The 20,143-nt window shown below is 46.2% G+C and overlaps 1 protein-coding gene across 2 annotated transcripts in view; it reads left to right on the top strand.

The window, feature by feature from the left end:
- LOC126471458 (uncharacterized) overlaps positions 1–20,143 on the top strand; it is a 1,143,134-nt gene that overhangs the window by 869,707 nt on the left and 253,284 nt on the right. For both annotated transcript variants that reach the window (XM_050099649.1, XM_050099650.1), the window contains exon 5: positions 2,195–2,228. In XM_050099649.1, the coding sequence (XP_049955606.1) occupies positions 2,195–2,228 (34 nt within the window). The remainder of the gene's footprint in view (positions 1–2,194; positions 2,229–20,143) is intronic.

The following is a 20,143-nucleotide window of genomic DNA, read 5'->3' on the forward strand; positions in this document are numbered from 1 at the left end:
CAGTATTTGGACGGCAATACGAAGACAGTTTGCGGCCGGAAGAAAGTGACAGACAAATTTTGCAAAAGTGGTCTGCATGAAATTCCACACCTCCCTGTAGTGCCTGATGCAGTGGAGGCATACGCTGCTATTGACGGTGAGCCATACGTCGGATAGAGATATTAATTGGGCCGCGTTCTTCGTGTTATTCGCGATTAACAGGTTATGTGTAGGCACCGTTTTCACCCTTTCTCTTCTGCCTCTCGTCGTCATCAACAACACGAACACGACTCTGTACGCAGTGGTTAGCACACTGGACTCGCATTCGGGAGGACGACGGTTCAATCCCGTCTCCGGCCATCCTGATTTAGGTTTTCCGTGATTTCCCTAAATCGTTTCAGGCAAATGTCGGGATGGTTCCTTTGAAAGGGCACGGCCGATTTCCTTCCCAGTCCTTCCCTAACCCGAGCTTGCGCTCCGTCTCAAATGACCTCGTTGTCGACGGGACGTTAAACACTAACCACCACCACGGCTCTGTAACTGTACACTTAGTCGTCATAGTCAGAACTTCATAGTTATTTTCAAGACATAACTCACACACTTCGCGAAAGAAAGCTGCAGTTGTGCAGGAAGAATGGAAACTTTCCCAGTCAGGAGGATGAACCTACCCCTGGGTGCCTCCCAGCCAGCAATACCGTATGACAGGTAGGAGCGGATTCACGATTGAGGATTGTCGTCAGCCATGTTTAATACTGAAGCTTTTCATTAGACAGCTATGTGCACAGTCGCATCCTCACTCTTCAACAACCCACGACGCTAATAATCTTTATATCGGCGTACATGGAAACTGTAACTATTAATAAATCTTAATTCTCGAGACGAGCATATGGTATATTCCTAGACTGCGTTTGAGCAGCGACATTACATGCTGTTTATTCGTGCTGAACATGTCAACAATTTTATCAAATTTACTATGCTTTGAATCTTAAATACTGTTTGTGAAATAGTTGTGTTATGGTCACCAGTCTTCAAAGTGTGCCAGCTCTCGTAAGCGAACTGTCAAAGAAGAACATTTGTTCTAATAATATCATAAGAGACTTGACTTTCAGTTTAACAAAATGTTCGACGATGTTAGACCTCGAGTAGGTCGTACATTTATGTTAACTGAACACAATTACATTTCCTACTTCTCGCAATTTTTGAAGCATTGATTGGCAAATACCACTGCGGCGCTGTGGTTAGTAAAATGCTTCTGATGTAGAAATGTTTTTGGGACTAATTTAGTCATTTCAATAAGAAGCAATCCTCGTGTCTAAACTTTTTCCGTAATATTTCGAAAGGACTTATGGAAGCCGTACCAATGATTTTCATCTCTGCCTTCGCTACCGTTTAGGACTTCACCGTAACCGTGGCAAGGGGCCCTTACAAGGCCCAGGTGATGCGTGGTTCTTTACGAGTTGTTACTCCTCCCTCTCCTTGTTCATCAAACATTTCTCTTTGAGAAAATAATAATGCCAACAAGATAACAATGACACTTTGTCCAATGAAAACGACTAAGCAGATTGTTCATCACGCATCCTAAGGTGGCCGAAGCATCTCACAGGTCAAATTGTATAACTTTGAACTTACAGAGGCCCTAAGATGCTACGAAAGCAGTTTTTTCCAGGTCTGTCTTATCAGTCTCGACCTTAGCAATAGGTGTACATAATTTTTGATGATTTGTATCAGCAGCCGGTAATCGACGATGGGACGACATGCGCCTTCTTTCTTTCTTTCTGTCAGTCGAACTATGTGATCTTTGAGCATTTTCTCCACTTCAGCGTTAGTGTTTTACTTTTAATCTTACGTTCCATCTGGCATCTTCATCAAACTATGTCACATATAATCCGCATTCAAGCAGCAGTCACAATAGCAGTCTCGTGAAACACTTCAAAATGAAAGCACCTTTATCAAGAATGCATCAAAGTATACACACAACAACAAATATAATTTTCAATTTACAATGAATTTCATGTTACTAACAGTACATTTCATCTCATCATGACCCTTAATCTGCCTGCGACAAAGGCCTTTTCGTCCCAAGTGTTGTAATAGCACATTTATTCCCTTTAGTGGATAAATTAAGATTTAAAGAGTCTAAAGATTCACATTTTCTTCGTGTACGGACTGCTTATGGATATGCTGAACCCCCGTAACAAAAAACTTTCTGTTGCAGGTCTCAAACTGCTTCCGGTGCTCAACGACCTACGGTGAGTAGATCAGTTTAATTATCTCATAATGAAGAACAAAAAAAATCGTGATGTATTAAGTAATGCAGTTTACCTGGTCTCACTCTGAAACAGTTTTACCAGCCGGTGGATAGCACTGTAGATAAAACAACATTGGATATTATTACATTGTCAAGGTATTGTCTACTATTACACAAACTCTAATTCTAAGTGTGTTGTCCTCTTGGGTACACCACAAACCTCGAAAATAATTTAAAAATGGGTCCTGATAAATCACTATTCAAAAATTCTTAATGTCATTACTCCCAATATTCAAGAAAAGCGACGTACTAGATTAATATCTGATTAACGACAACATGCCGAGACAAAATATTACTGTGATCAGCAGCCATGGTGTATTGGACTTGCTTGTGAAATGAATGACATGAAGTTAAGGAAATAGCACTGATTCACTTGTCTGTCAGTTCATAGGAAAAAAATTTTCTGGCCCATAAATTGATACAGACATTGAGCAGTTCTCGTGGGAGGAAGAACACTCGACTATGTCCACGCAGATTGTGTTGTAATAAAACCTGTGCCTTTTATGAAAGGCTCAAACGAAAAAACAAGAGACATGAGACAATACATCTGAAATGTAGCATCATATTTCATAACCCGTGAAAGAATTTCCAGAAAGCATTAGTCTGCTAAGAACCCTTCTATCTCGTCTTCGACAGCTCCACCATTATTTCCTCCAATAAAATGGGGTACGCTATAAATTTTTACATAGTAAATTTCCACAAGTTCTTCCGTTTGTAGTGACAGAATGGATATTTCTTTACGTTGAGTAACCTAATCTGTAAATGTCTTTCACTGATTACGACATATCTTCAGAATGAAAAAAACTTTTATCTGCAATCATCTCAACTTTAGAAAACAATTTTCGTGCGAAACGTAGCCTCTTCTGTTCAGACCAAAAATCCTGCAAGTAACCGACACATGTGCATTGGCACTTATACGTACATACGGTGTGTATAGCATATCGAGTAGATAACGATTTAAAACATACGGACACGAATCGGTTCCTTGCTACAGTAATAAATATGTACACTATCTGATCAAAAGTATCCGAACACACCTACCTAATGCGGAATTGACCACTAGAAGTTGCGAGAGGCTTATAAACCCATATAAAAGAAGGCGGGGAGTATTGTGCTGTCGCTACAGAAGCAGTAGCAACAGAAGTGATCGATCAGGAGAGTTCGGGGACCTCGACCTCGGACCGGGCATTGGACGTCACCTGCGTAACAAATCCATCAGAGATATGTAGACCCTTCTAAAGCTGCTCAAGTCGGCTGTTGGTGGTACGACTGTGAAGTGGAAATGCGAAGGAACGACCACAGTTAAATGAATGTCAGACAGACCTCATGTGCTGACGGAAAAGGACCGTCGAGCACTGCGGAGGGTGGTTGTGAGATATTGCACGAATGAGCAGAAGGAATCACTCGTGAGTTCCAGAATGCTACCAGCATTCCACCTCCTCATACGCGATGCTTGGGGTGGCTGTATAGAACGACACCATTGGACAGTGGATGGCAGGAAACGAGTGATTTGGAGTAATGGATCAACGTATACGCTGTAGCAACCCAATGAGAGGGTTTGGTTTTGAATACCTGGAGAACGTTACCTGCCATCGTGTATAGCACCAACAGTGAAGAACCGAGGAGTTGGTATTACGGAATGGAGGTGTTTTCCGTGGTTATATTGTGGTCCCCTTATTGCGCTTAAAGAAATGTTAAACATGGAGGAATATGAAACATTTCAGCACTGCGTACTTTGTTGCAGCACCTTGTCATACTGCAGTATCTGTAATGGAATCGTTTGTGGACAATCACATTTATGAAATGGACTGGCCTGCCCAGAGCCCAACCTGAACCGCATGAAGTACCTTTGGGATGATCCAGAACGTCGACTTCGTTCCAGACCCAGCGTCCAACATCACTACATTGTATGGTTTCCATCCTGAAAAATGGGCTGTTATTCCTCCACAGACATTCAGATACCTAATTGAAAGTGACCCCAGTGGAGTTCAACCCGTCATAAAGGCAAAGGGTGGACACATTCTGTTGTAACTGCGACAGGAACGGTTGCGGGGTGGCCGCTAACGAAAACGCGGCGGGACCGAACGGGAGCTGCCTGCGAACAAACAAGACGGACGGACGGGAATGGAAGGACAAGCACGACGACAGACAACCGAGCAAGACACCAAGATCGACAACAAACTATCAAGCAACGGGTTCACAAGAGACAACCTCACGAAATCAGAACAATGTCCACTCGTAAATGGAAAGTAAGTACACACGACGTAAACATGATGTATGTAAGCGAGATATCAACCAACTCAATGCGAATACTAGACTGCCTCGCTGAGTGAGGGGCAGCCGCCTAAATATACGACACGGTATGTCGCTATTAGCCGCTGGGACCTCAAGTTAGGCTCGGGGCCAGGAGCGCGTGCAGCCACGGCTTACGGCGCGACTGCTGCAGAGACCTCTAGTGGTCATCGAGTTCCATGCCGTCTGGCGCGGATTCGAAACCTGTGGCACTCGGTACCAGATCCCTCCCCCATGAAACTTGCGCGTAGGGGCGAAAACGCCCCAGACGGTGCCACGGTGGTCGACAGATGGGAGAAGACCAAGGCTCGGCAATTGCCATTGTCGGGGAGGAAGGGACGTCCGAGGTGTCCGTGACGGCCGACCCAGAGGTCAGGGCGTCGGAAGGAGCCTCCGATCCACCTGAGGGTGGGAGAGCCAGCGGCAGGCTCGCGGGGAGGCAGCAACCTGGGGGCAGTGGCGGCGACGTGAGGACCACGTCTGTACCCGAAGGAGGTAGTGTAGGAGGAGGCGGCGGCGGGAGTGCCACGGGGATACGTGGGCGGAGCTGGTTATGATGGTGGCGATCCAACCCTTTCGACGTCTGCACTGATGTCACACCCTACCCACGGGCCGCAACGATCAAGGTGGGCATCCAACCCGCCTTGCTCCCGTGCACGAGGGTCCACACAGCCGCGCCGGGGGCGTAACGCTGAGAGGGCCCGGAGCGGGGGTGGGAGGGTGACGGCATCAGCAAATGGAGCAGGGTCTGTGACTGTCGCCCACGGAGTAGCTCCACCGGACTATGGCTGTCAATTGGCGTGGTGCGATATGTGCTCAAGAACAGGGCGAGGGCTGACGTGGTTGGAGATGTTTCGACCGCCTTAGTCAAGTGCTGTTTAAATGTGCGGACAAGCCTCTCCACCGCGTTATTGGAGGAAGGGTGGAAGGCAAGCTACGGATATGTTTGATACCATTGGCCTGACAGAAGTCGTGGAAGGAGGATGCCATGAATTGTGGGCCATTATCAGAGACCGATGTGTGAGGCAGGCCCTCAATGAAGAGAACCTGGGTCAGGGCCACGAGTGGGGCCTCTGTGGTGGTAGATGCCATGCGGACGACATATGGTTATTTGGCGTAGGCATCAACGATAAGTAACCACATGGACCCCAGAAACAGACCCTCGCAAAATCGAGAGGGATACGATCCCAGGGCTGGCGAGGCACAGACCAGGGTGTGAATGACTGAGGGGGCTTCCCTGGTGACGTGCACACACAGTGCACACGTGGACCATGCAGTCAATATCGCCATCGATGCTGGGCTAATACACATGCCGGCGAGCTATAACTTTCATGCGGGACCTACCCCAGTGCCTGCAGTGTAACTAACTGAGCACATGATGTTGAAAAGCTGGAAGGATGACCTCCTGATGGGCATCTGACTCCGTGGCCAACAGAAGGACATCATCGACCACAGAGCGCCTGTGGGACTGGTGGCGCCAGGGGCTGAAGTCAGTCCGCATCCGGTGAGTAATATAGGAGGGCCAACCGTGGACCATGTAGCAGAGAACCTGTCGCAAGATAGGTTCTTGGCATGTAGCCATGGCAATGTGAGCGTCCATAAGAGGCAAACCGTCCAGCGCATCCCGGCGGGCAGAATCAGTGTGAAAGCAGAGGACCTCCTATTGGTCAAACGCAGGATCAGGGCCTGCTGGGATACGTGACAAAGCATCCACGTTAGCATCGTAGGCTTTGGGCTTATACCGGATGGTGGAAGTGTAATTCCGTAAAAATAACGCTCAGCGCTGGAGACGTTGAGCTGTCTGCTCCGGAAGGTGAGAGTGGGGTACAAAAAGTGTAACTAAGGGTTTATGGTCTGTTAGGAGGGTGAACTTGACCCCAAAGAGTTAGATGTGAAATTTTTGGACAACGAACACTGTCACCAGGGCCTCCTTTTCAATCTGGGAGTAGTTCCATTGTGCTGGAGTTAACGTTTTAGATGCATAAGCGATGGGCTGTTCTGAACCATCGGTATTCCAATGTGCGAGGACTGCCCCAATGCCGTATGCCGACACATCAGCCGCCAAAACCAGGGGGCGGTCCGGAGAGAAGGAAGTAAGGCAAGGGGCGGACTTTAGCATCGTCTTTAAATGGAGAAAATCCTGGTCACAGGCAGGAGTCGAATCAAAAGTCACCCCTTTGCGACGCCAGAGGCAGATTGGGGTAAGAACCTTAAGTTATAAGTAAATCTGCTCAAAAACACCTGGAGGTCGGATAAGCCCTTGGGACGAGGAAGGGCCTCAATGGCCGCGACATTGCGATCTAAAGGGCGAGTGCCATCTTTGCTAAGCCAGTGGCCTAAGTATTCCACTTCCGGCTGCAAAAACAAGACTTGTGCAGCTGACAGCGTAAACGTGCAGACTGCAGAGCGTGAAGTAAGGAGCTGAGGTTGTGCAAATGTTCCTGGCAGGAACGCCCGGTGACTAAGATGTCATCCAGATAATTCACGCAGGCTGGGATAGGCTGCGTAAGCTGCTCCAGGAAACGCTGGAAAATTGCTGGCGCTGAAGAGACTCTAAATGGAAGATGCTTGTACTTGTGTAATCCGAAAAGTGTGTTGATAACCATGATGTTCTGGGAATCGACATCCAAGGGTAACTGGTGGTATGCCTCAGCCAGGTCTATCTTAGAAAAGTACTGGCCCCTTGCAAGCTTGGCAAGAAGGCATTCCTGTCAGGGAATGAGATAAGTGTCTACTAAGGAATGAACATTGACAGTAGCACCGAAGTCCCCACACAGCCAAAGAGACTTATTGGGTTTCCATACGATCACCAATGGTGTCGCCCAAGCACTGTATGTCACAGGCTCTAGGACGCCAGCAACCTGTAGCCGATCAAGTTCCTGCTTGACTGCTGGCTGTAAGGCCACTGGAATGGATCTGGCCCGGAAAAAGCGAGGCATCGCATCCAGCCGAAGTGTGATGTACGCCTGAAAACATGAAGCACACCCAAGATCCGTTGCAAACAATGATGCAAAAGCCGAGCACAGATCGTCCAAGTCCTGAAAAGGAACAGCCGTGGAAATGACCTTAACTTCATCAGAAATTGAAAAGCCACAGCTAAAACGCATCCAGGCCAAAAATATTCGAAGCCGACGTATGGTTGACGGCAAATAGGTTAAGCAGCTGGGGAACAGGTTTGTATGTCGCCTGGACGACCGACTGCCAACAAAGGGGAATGGAACCATCGCCGTAGGCGGCCAAACGCTGAGAGGGAGGTGACAACGCAGGGGAGCCCAGGCAGGTATATGTTACAATATTAATCATAGGGACGGCGGCCCAGTGTCGACCTGGAAACTGACATCCTCAGTAAAAAGGCGGAGTGTGTGGAATAGCTTCTGTGCTGATGGGTCCTCCAGCGAGACGACCGATTGCAGAGCATACTGTATCCTGAGGCCCAGTAGGGGCAGGACGGGAGGGAGTCGAGCGACTATGACAAACAGATCAGATGTGGCCCTCCTTCCCACACAGCGTGCACGTTTTCCAGCGGTGGGGGCAATCAGCTCGAGAGTGTGTGGTAAAGCGCTGTGGGCAAGATGGAAGCAGGCCGCTCGACCGGCGACGAGGGGCGACCGGAGACTCTGAAGCTATAGAGACGTCGGACAATGAAGAGTCCCAATGGCGCTGGCCTGTGAAGGCCAGGCCACGTCTACGTCGCGAGGGCGGAATCCCCAGAGACGTATCGATCGCCGCCACTTGCGGCTATGCCGTGAGACGCTCGTTAGCCGCCTGAGCAATTTCAAATGAGTGGCCAATGCGGAGAATCTTTTCCAATGAGGGATTATCGAGTTTCAACGCTGCAGTGCGGACCTCAGGATCTGGAGCCAGCTGAACCACCACATCCCGGATCAGGGAGTCCACATACGAAGCCATACACTGCCGATTGGTGCATGTAAAATCGCATCGATGGCTGAGACCCTCCAAGTCTGTGACCTAGGAACGATATGATTGACCAGGCTGTTTAAGGCACTGGTGGAACTCCATCCGAGAGGCGACCACATCGAAGCTTTGTGAATAATAGTGTGTCAGCAAAAGGAATATCTCCCGAAAAGATAGAGCCACAGGATTGGGCAAGGGTGCCAACTTGTGAAGAAGAAAGAATGTGTCTGGGAAGGCCCAAGACAAAAACAACGATCGCTGCAAGAGGTCATCCGTGAATTGAAAACCTGTGAAGTGTTGTTTCAGCCGATGTTTCTCAGTCTTCTTTAGCGTCGTTAAATGGCGGGAACGACGGCGAAAGTGGGAAAGCATCGGACACCCGAGGACTCGGAAGCTGTTGTGGTCATGTGTCCCGGGCATCGACTTTGTCCATTAGCAACCGCATCGACTTTTGTAAGATGTCTAACTGGAGCTGCTGCTGCTGCATGAGCTGCTGCTATTGTTCCAGAAGACAGACCAACTTAGCGTCCATGCTAACAACTACCACCGTTTACCTCATCGCCAAAATGTTGTAACCGCGACTGGAACGGTCGCGGGACCGAACGGGAGCGGGCTGCGAAGAAACAAGACGGACGAACGGGAATGGAAGAACAAGCATGATGACAGACAACCGAACAAGACACCAAGATCAACAACAAAGTATTAAGCAACGGGGTCACAATAGATAACCTCACGAAATCAAAACAACGTCCACTCATAAACAGGCAGTAAGCACACGCAATGTAAACATGATGTCTGTAAGCGAGATATGAACCAACTCAATGCGAATACCAGACTGCCGCGCTGAGTTTTTTTTTTTTCTTTATTGATTTTCAATTCCCCCCGAAGGGGGCGGGCTGGCAGCAGCTTACTACGCTGCTCTACAGCCTACAGACTTTTTTTTAAAAAAAGGAAGAAGAAAGAAACAAGAAAAAACAGGCGATAAAATGGTGATTTAAAGTGGAAAATGGCGTAAAAATGCCCTCGCTGAGTGAGAGGCAGCCACCTAAATACACAACAGGGTGTGTCGCTATTGGCCGCTGGGACCATGTGCTCCACAGTGGCGCCCTCAAGCTAGGCTCGGGGCCAGGAGTGCGCGCAGCCACGGCTTAGGGCGCGACTGCTGCAGAGACCTCTAGTGGTCATCGTGTTCCATGCCGTCTGGCGCGGATTCGAAACCCACGGCGCACAGTACCAGACATTCCATATTAATGTCCACTAATAGGGGTCCGGATACTTTTGATCACATATTGATTAACAACATGATCCTCACTCCGACTTTTCATAGTTAAAGATACGATACTAAATCAAAATGACTCTCGCGTTCACTAAATTTGCAACCAACGAAGCATTGTAGTAACATCCAGTGCTGAGGTTCTCATGCAACCTACCGTATGCGCTCTTCGCATTACACATCCGACGTCTCTTTTCCCATTGCTGACACGCACCCTGTTTCCCTGCAACAACAGTATTTATCGTGGGAAACTGTTACTACATGACTTAGTTGGCTATGGATGTAATTAAAACTTGCAGTAATATCCAGTTATATAACGACAAAATGTCAGCAACCGTCGAAGACTAGCAAGTAACTCTTAATACAGAGAAATGCAAAGTTATGCAGTTCACGAAGTTCGAATGCATTATATCGTTTAACTATAATATGATCATCATTAGTCATGTCATACAGATACGTGATCGTAACAATGTATAGAGATCAGAAGTTGAACGGTCATGTAGGCTCAGTTGTGGGTAAAGCAAATGTCGGGTTATGATTCGTTGCTAGTATACAGGGGAACTTCAGTTTGTCTACAATAGAAATTGTTAACAAATAATTGCACGGCGCATACCTGGATAGTGTTCACGTGTATGGGACCCATATCATGTCTAACGAGATGGAGACGTAGGTAGTGTACAAAGAGGAACGGTGCGAATGTTCAGAGTATTGTTTGACTGGCGGAAAAGTATAAGAGAGACATTAAGAAGACTCTCCAGTGTCCCATCCTCGCACAATGGTCCTCCAGAACTCCGTTATCAGGAGGTGCTGTAATGAATTCATAACTGAATTTGTGACCTGTCGGGTAAATAAATATGTCATGTAGCACGTAACTAAGGGAAAGGCTTTCTACTTTACGCAACATCGGCAAGTTTCGTGACACTGTAACCACTTACTGACTGAACCAACTTCACAGCTGGCCTCACGAGACTGAGGGAGTTTCGCTCCATCCGTTTCCCCAACAGAGAAGTTCGAACCGGTCACAGGCAATCAGGCACGGGACTTGGGCGTCGGTAACCAACAAGCCGAGCCTCTGTAGCACTAAGACACACATAAACGCTTTATTTAACAAGAGAGTCTCGGTTATGCCTTGCGACGGAAGAGGACGTTTCACTCTGGAAGATTTATTGAAGGAACTTCGACAATCAGTGTTAGATAGTGACATGCTCCAAGATAAGTTTCACGATAAATGTTATTACGTTGAACATTGCACACACTTATTTACAAAATCCACCCTTATATGTCTACATGCTGACCATTTATAGGTTCGTAATCGACTGTTTACTTGCGTTCAAACATACCTGCAGACTATAAGGAGCAGTCAAGGTGAAGAAATTTTTAATCTGCATTTAAAAACTCTACTGCCGTTGATCAGATATTCCACGGCCGTGAGTGGATTGTCAAACAGTTTTATAATGTTTGATAATTAACCCGCTCTTTATGTTGGTCTATGTTAACGATCGCGATTTGAATATAAAAAAAAGAAACATTTTCCTGATCTGCAACTTCATGTTACATATTTCATCAGAAACTGGTTTTCGTATTCTCAGGTAACAACTGACTTTCGCAACCACAGGTAAAACGAAGTGAGAGTTACAGAGATATTAGTTATACGGATACAGAGAGTTTACAAAACAAAGTATTAACATTAGTTAATTTTTATCGTCAGTGCTTGGCAGAACATGAGTTTTGTCGAACATAGGGAAGTGTTTCTTATTTAATATGAAGAAAGCATTACTTTTTTAAAATTACAAGCGGAAACGTTACATTTTTAAATGAATAATAAAATTGGTGTTACTATAGGAACCTAACATACGCATAAATGAAACTTAATTTAACAGACGGAGAAAACGGGAATTGCATGTGTTCATTTAAAATTCACCTAACATTTTGACATTTGAGGATTTCCGTTTCAACCTTTTATTTGAATCAATAGCCATAATTATTATTTTTGCCGATGAGACAAATATTGTTGCTATGCAAGTCATAAAAACGGATGCTGAGTGAACAGTAAATGACGCTTTCGTTATAGTTGTTAACCGGTGTCACACAAATTTCTTAGCTTGAAACTTTGAAAAAATATTCACTATATACTGCAGCATTGACAAAACTTATCCGCTTCTGATAAATGTGGTGTACCAAGAATACGTAACAATCAGGGTAGAAACCTGTCAGTTCATAGTTTCACATATTGACTAAAACACGACCGTCTTACAGATTTATTTATCTTTTCTTTAACTGGCTTTCGGGACGTGCCCATACAGCCATCTCATCAGTGGAAGACATAACAGCGTGTTTCGACAATTCAGAACGTTCATTAGGGACAAGCAGTTCAAAATGGCTCTGAGCACTATGGGACTTAACATCTGTGGTCATCAGTCCCCTAGAACTTAGAACTACTTAAACCTAACTAACCTAAGGACATCACACACATCCATGCCCGAGGCAGGATTCGAACCTGCGGCCGTAGCGGTCACGCGGTTCCAGACTGAAGCGCCCAGAACCGCACGGCCACACCGGCCGGCTGACAAGCAGTTCCCCGGTACGAAGTTACATAGGTGTAGACTTTGTCATGTGACTGTACACAGGCCATTTTCGTGTCGTTTACGACGGTACAGCCCAACGGCCTTCCCGCAGTGGTAACACCGGTTCCCGTCAGTTAAGTGGTGTCGGGCTTTGGTGGGTGATCGTCCGGATCTGTCGAGAAGTGGGCTGCACCAGTGTGCGGTTTTCAGGGGGGGATGGGGGGGATTTCCCCCCCTCTGCATCAGACCATCCCCTCCTCTGGTTTTAGTTTATGCATCCCAACCTGGGATGTTTATTTCCCACGCACTGGAGTAAAACTTAACATATAATTTAAATTTGTGGAGCCGAACACTGAAAGTTTTTAATACGTCTTACTATTAATACTATTCATATGTTTCAGTTTTCTATCATCAGAATAAGTACAACTTTTCACAAATGTACCTCTACTTTTTGAATTCCCCTCCTATATCTGTAGATGATTTTGTAAATAAGCTTTACCTATAATGTACTTTTAAAGATGTAACAAGGGATGGCTTTTCTGATAGTGCCTACGCGTCAATAGTGAGTTTCGGCATTAACATCTATTTATAAATAGCTGTTTAACCATGCGTAACGCCACGGTCCAAGCTAGTAACATATGTAATTCTACTAACCCCCTAAGACATCCCCCCCCCCCCTGGTAAAAGCACAAATCGCACCCTGGGCTGCACTCAGCCCTTGTGAGGCCAAATGAGGAACTACTTGATTGAGGAAAAGCGACTCCGGTCACGAGAACTGACAATGGCCGGGAGAGCGCTGTGCTAACCACATGACTCTCCAAATCCGCATCCAGTGGCGCCTATTGGCTGAGGATAACGCGCAAGTCGGTCGGTACCGTAGGGCCTCCCGAGGCCTGTTCGGACGGAGTTTAGTTATTTTTTATGACAGTACGAAGATAAAGACAACGCAACACCCAGTCCCCAAGCAGGGAAAGTATCCGACCAGCCGGGAATAGAACCCGGTCCCCTACGGTTAGCTGCGCTAACCCCGCAGCTACAGGGGCAGGCTCTCACAAACATCCATTCCAGTAGTTGTTAATATTAACCAACAAATCTCAGTGCATTTATTCACTCATGATTTCGCATGTTTGTTAAAAAAAACTGCCTGAATATGGAATATTAAGAAGTACAACTTTACAAGAGTTGAAATTCTGTCTACTGAATCTAACTTTGGTACAAAAAAGGAAAGAAATGCACAGCAGTAAAACGCCTTGACAATCTACCCATAGAAATGAAATGTCAGAGGTAAAAAAGGTGTATTTGGATGTAGACAGAAGTTATTTAACCTCAACATCTTTTCCTGAACGGTATATGAACTGATTAAAAGTAGGAAGGTAGGTACATATCCGTAAATTGTCAGCACGCTGCCTTGTAAGTGTGTACACTCATGAGCAATGGAATTACAGATAGCTGCTGTATAGAGGAGAGAGAGTGCTCTTGTCACTACGGTGAATGAAATGGTTCGACATGTCACGTGAATAATGTACCAGGCGAAATAACATTCGTCAGCACAGTGATGGTTTCTTAGAATTACTTCTGGAGGAGACCGAGTTGATACCGTAACACGTAATGAATATTAGATCACTTTATTATTACATGAACAAGACGAAATACTTAACTTTGAAAAAAATAGAATTGTAAAGCCACAGAAGGCTACCGTGAACTGTCAAAAGTAAGCATAGACTACGGTACCTTTAGTCAATTAAGATCGTAATCGCATTAGCTGTATGTTTGGTGTATTGCATACCTATAGGGCGTTACCTCATTTCGAGCACTTTGTTTGCGTATGCAGGCAGTGTCTTACTAGGTTTCCCTGGAAACCGGTATCTATGAACCAGCTAGAAATTGAGTGAGGATATATCAAGGACCATATAATCTACGGAACATTTTTGTTCTGCATAGTTATTCTCCTGTCTGTTACTTGAATATAAGCAGTATTTACAGCAAAATTGACATTGTCAGTATTTAATTCAAGTTTTTTTCAAAATTTGTTGATTTGTAATTTGAAATAGATGGGTGTTGTAGTAAAAATAAAATAACTACACAAATTTCTCATATAGCCCCAGAAAACGCAATTTACTCAAAGATGAAGAAGGTACAACTAAAAAACAAAATGCAAAATTAAAACAAATCAAACAACGCTTCAATACCTCATCGAGCTTACATAAAATATGATTTTGTTACTGGTAAACAACCCTCGCATTTATCAGTAATTACAAGAAACTCTTGTCTTAGATCATGATGATGAACCTTCTATTGAGGACAAATGGTTCAAATGGCTCTGAGCACTATGGGACTTAACGTCTGAGGCCATCAGTCCCCCAGAACTTAGAACTACTTAAACCTAACTAACCTAAGGACATCACACACATCCATGCCCGAGGCATGATTCGAACCTGTGACCGTAGCGGTCGCGCGGTTCCAGACTGTAGCGCCTAGAACCGCTCGGCCACTTCGGGCGGATATTGAGGACAAAAAACAATGTTTATAAAATAGTTTTTTTATGTATGTACATGTAAACTGTACTTGCATCAAAAGTAATTGCTTTGTTTGTATAAAAGCAAAGAAGTTACGCGATCAACCAATTATCATTACTTATAAAATGCAATTTATATTTTGTAAGGATATAAAATATAAAATGGACTAACACTGAAAGCCCCACATTGACTTCTGCTGTTATTTCAGGAAGTGTTGCTTGTTTGTTAGCACTGACAACTCTATGCAAACGCCGCTGCTCTCGGTCGCGAAGTCGGCCACTTAATAGCCCGTGGTGAAAAGTAATGGCTGAAATGTGGCAATCTCGGCGCACTCTTGACACTGTGGATTGTGGAATATTGAAATCCTAAACGATTTCCGAAGTGGAACGTCCCATCATTCCGCTTTGATTCTGTTAATTCCCGTCGTGCGGCCAGAATGACGTCGGGAACCTTCCCACATGAATAACCTGAGTACAAACTACTCCTCCGCCCTTTTCTACCTTGTGTACGCGACACCATCGACATCTGTGTATGCGCATATCGCTATCCCACGGCTTTAGTTACCTCAGCCTCAGTGTGTATTTGTTAGTGTCACTGAACACTTTATACCGTACCAGATAATAGTCTCTTCTTTCAAAGTACGATATTTCATAAACTTTGCTGCATAGTCTGTCTAATACAACTATTACACTGCTGGCTGAAGAGACAGGATACTATCGTATTCGGAGGTGATTGCAGACTCCGCTCTGGTGTAAGCAAGCCTTCCTCAGCGGTGTCGTATGGAAATTTTGAGGGCGTTCCTACGCCGAAATCACCCTTTGGTCATTGGGACTATGCTTACTTGTTTTCCGTCCCGAGGAACCAACCTTTCTTGGGAGCTCTTTCTTCAAACAACACCACAGATAAGACGATATCAGACTTCGCACGGGCCATCAGCGTGACAGTGGAGCGTGGAAAGTGGCAAGACGTGCGATATCAGCGGTCAGATCATGTGTGCTTTACGCGTGGCACACACTGTCTCCGAGCTCGGGCAAGCACTGCGCTTTAACGCACTATCTTGTTAACAGTGTCCCAGTATGCCTCGATACAGTGAAGACTGCTATCGACAGGGTCAACTGCCACGGATCGTGGCTGAACTCTGAACCCGCCGTATTATGCCCAGTCCCATTTTGGGGTCTACAGATCTGCTCATCAGAGTAAAGAACACTTATAATTCCGAGTGTAGTAGAACGCTTAACACCTTTTTGAACCGTAGCATAAGGATGCACTCTCTAAAGTCACGCGAGAAGACTGTGCCGCATCATTCGTAGCATTGCAGACCTAATAAAAGCATTTCGTGATGTTCAGTCCAGAGCGGTAAGAAGTATCAAAATGTCGCCAGCTAAAGAGCAATGCGTTCGCAGCTCAGTGGCATAGTCAGCAGTCTAGCAGAGAGCATCTGTAGTTGCTAAGTAACTGGATCAGTAGTTCTGGGTGTAAGTTATATTACCTGCGGAAGTGTTCTTAGTGTAGGTGTAGTGAGAATAACTATTGGATCCATCGGTGTAACGAGTTGGATAAGCACTCTGGAACAATATAATGTTTAAAACATAAATGTATGTTGTTACAATACATGCAGCATAAATCATACATAACTTAGAATCAAGCAGTCTCTATGCAGTCTCTCTCTCTCTGGTACTGGTTTGAAATAGTCATTAGCAATCGGAGTAACAATGGCGTCGGGCTCGGTTCGCAAAGTTCTCACTGCGCTCTCACTACACTGTCTCCATACGCTCAGCGAGACCTGGCAGTAATCTGAGGATAGTCTGAAGATTATCCTAGGACTATCTGAGTCGGACCACGAAGTGCGGCAGCTTAAAAAGATGCGCGGATCAATCATAACCGCAGGCAATGAGGTGATAAGGATTCGACGTCCTCTGGTAGAGTGTGTAGCGCCACCTGGCGGCGTATGGCGAGCCTTCTATAGCAGCGGCTCGCGGATCAAAATGGCTATTCTGCGAAGATGAGTACTGAGCGGCTCACGACGCGCCCTGAATGCTCGACAAAGACACCGTCAATAATGCTTTCCTCCCTCTCCCCCCCCCCCCAAACTCCCAAACTGCGCACCGTCGTCGCATAGTGTCAGTGATCGCGACGACGAGGGGCGGGGGGGGGGGGGGGAACATATGTGCTGTGGTGCTGCTGATGGAGTTGGTTGCGGCGCGACGGCAGAGTGCGCCAGCTAACCAGCGTCCCGACATTCGCCTTGCGTATCACTGGGAACATACGCCAGGAAACCGAAGGTAAGATGCCCCCAACGGCACAGATGAGTGCAGCAATGGCACTGTTGTGGACGCCGAACTCTGTATGGCTGCTGCAGGCGCCATGTCCGTGACCGACGTCGCTGAGGAGGCAGCACCAGCAGAGATCTACGTCCATGGTAGTCATCTAACGACCCACTAGCCCAAACGTCAGGAAATAGCAAGGGCTGCTCGAGGACATCAGTCTGGCATGCAGGTAGTGTTTCTGAAACATGAAAATCTGCGGCAGGATCACAGTAATCACGGAAACATACATTCGTATTCAGAAAAAATAGATCACCTTGAACGATTAGAGCTAGGACGTTTGTATTCACAGGACATGTGCCTTAGTATGTTCTCCAGAAAAGATTGGCATTTAAGTCACCTCGATTCAGCATGTGACTGTTGCCTAGTATTTTGCGGGGTCCGCCATGAGCCGTGATTACTTGATCAATGCGTAATGGCATCGACGCGTATAAGGCGCGAATGGCGTACTGTGGTGTAGCCATACAGGCTGCATTCACGTGGTTCCAAAGTGCATCTGTGGTGGTTGGGACTGTGTCACAGCGCTGCACCCGTAGTTTCACCATATCGCACACATTTTCGATTGCCGACAAGTCTGGTGATCTGGCGGGCCAGGGCAAAAGGTTGACATCCTGTGACACCGAGAAGACACGTTTTCGTGCAGCAACATGTGGCCGTGCGTTGTGTTGGTACAAAAAGGCGTCTGGGATGTTGTGCGGAAGGTGCAGGCTACGGATTCAAAAATGTTCATGTGTGTGTGAAATCTTATGGGACTTAACTGCTGAGGTCATCAGTCCCTAAACTTACACACTACTTAACTTGAATTATCCTAAGGACAAACACACACACCTATGCCCGAGGGAGGACTCGGCACCAGCCGCACAGTCCATGACTGCAGCGCCCCAGACCGCTCGGCTAATCCCGCGCGGCAAGGCTACAGGTCAGAGGATGTCATTCACGTAGGTCACAGTGGTGACAGTGCCCTGAACACGCACCAACTGTGACTTGTTGTATCTAATAGCACCCCACAACATAAGGTTTCGAGTTGGCGCTATATGTCTTGTGCGAATGCAGTCTCTGTGATGCCGCTCCCCGTCTCTACGGCGAACCGAAAAGGGGTCATCATTTTCAAACAAACAGAACCTTGATTCGTCCTAAAGCACTATCTGGTGTCATTCCCGTCCCTAGTGACGTCGTTTCATATACCATGGCCATCTAGCATGTTTCTGCAGATTCGTCGAAGGTAGGCGGAGAAGTGAACGTCGCGCATGGAACCCATGCCAGATCCACACCCTTGACTGTGTACGATGCGTTCCACTGTTGCACCGGAGCCGAGGGGGACGCATATCTGCCGTGCAATGCCATTCGGATGAGGTGTCGATCTTCTAGGTGGATGGTCTTGGTGGTGCGACTGACCCATCTCGTCGTGTTCTTCGGCCTTCCGTGAATCATTCAACACACACCCGTTGCACTGCTGAAACACTTCGTCCCACACGAGCAGCAATTTCCAGGATGGATGCATCACATCCTCTCATGCCAATCATGCGCCCTCTTTCAAACTCACTGATTTGACAGTACGGTTCGCGCATACGTCTGCGAGCCATCCTGTACGTCTGCTCGAGTCATACTGATCCATTACCTTCAGTTTGTAGGGACAACGAGAGCCGCAGGCACATTTTACTTGTAGGTGGTGTTGCGCCGCGATATCGATGTTGACCTTGAACCTGCGGGCTGACATGTTTCAAGTGCTGATCATTTCTGCAGAACATACTAATTTACATACCTGTGGGTATGAACTTACTCTCTCTAGTCTTTCAAGGTGTTCTGTTTTTCTCTGAACACGAGTGTAGTTGAATCTGCTACCGTCGGCGGGTGCTTGTTTTGCCACGAAAGTAGGAGTTCGGCCAGTCGTCTGAGTGACGATGCCGGATTGCCAGTTGTGATGCTTTTTAAAGAAGTGATAGAAAACTTAGTCCTTTGTGTGGAAACTCTTTGCGAAGTCCGTGTCTGAATCAGGCAGTCGAGGGTAAAATAAATGAAGCAGAGCGTATAGCACGAAGTCAGCGAATACCGGATACCCATGGCCACCACTTCCAACATCTCTTATAAACATATAACTACATATTTTTACCGTTACTGTTATCTAATCATTTTAGTTAGTTCATTGTTACTTAAATCTCGGGCGTGTGTGGTGACTACTACCATGTAATAATTCCGCTGGCGAAGCGTCGTGAAAAGGCAGAAGGCGACAGGTGCTGAGAAACAACAGTGAGGTATTTTCCCTCGAGTGCGAAGTACAAAGTTTGGTCAGCTGAGCCTTGAAAATGCAAACGATATGTTGAGTTTCACCATTCAATTAAAGAGAGAATGGTGGCGTTGGGATGTGATGAATCCCAATATCTTGGAAAAATGGTTGGAATTCCAACGTAGAAAACTGTGGACCATTGTCAGAAACGACCTTCCTGAAAAAGACAGAAGCGAGTGCTTTTATAGTGCTAGCGTTAGTCGTCGAATTCATTGGAATGAGAAATGTAACTCAACTGCATGCAACAATGATAATCAACCAGTTCCAGAAAAGACAATCAAAATCAATGTCGGTGAGTTTCCAACGATCATCAGGTCGAGGCCAACTGAATAAATTCCTGGTGCGGCCCTGTGTGGTCTTCCGCGCATCCTTGATAGTGGGCAGTCATCTCAACTATCTGCTAGTCAGGCTCGAACCATGTACAATGCTTGAGCTTGCTTCTTAATTCTCATAATTCCCCAATGTCATCTATGTTCTCTAGCTAATAATTGCAAAACATGTTACTTCAGCGATGTGGGACCCATAACTCACGTTTCTTCATTAGGAGTAGTTCAAATGGTTCAAATGGCTCTGAGCACTATGGGACTTAACATCTGAGGTCATGAGTCCCCTAGAACTTAGAACTACTTAAACCTAACTAACCTAAGGACATCACACACATCCATGCCCGAGGCAGGATTCGAACCTG

This window comes from Schistocerca serialis, chromosome 3 (assembly GCF_023864345.2).
Source record: "Schistocerca serialis cubense isolate TAMUIC-IGC-003099 chromosome 3, iqSchSeri2.2, whole genome shotgun sequence".
Taxonomy (NCBI): domain Eukaryota; kingdom Metazoa; phylum Arthropoda; class Insecta; order Orthoptera; family Acrididae; genus Schistocerca; species Schistocerca serialis.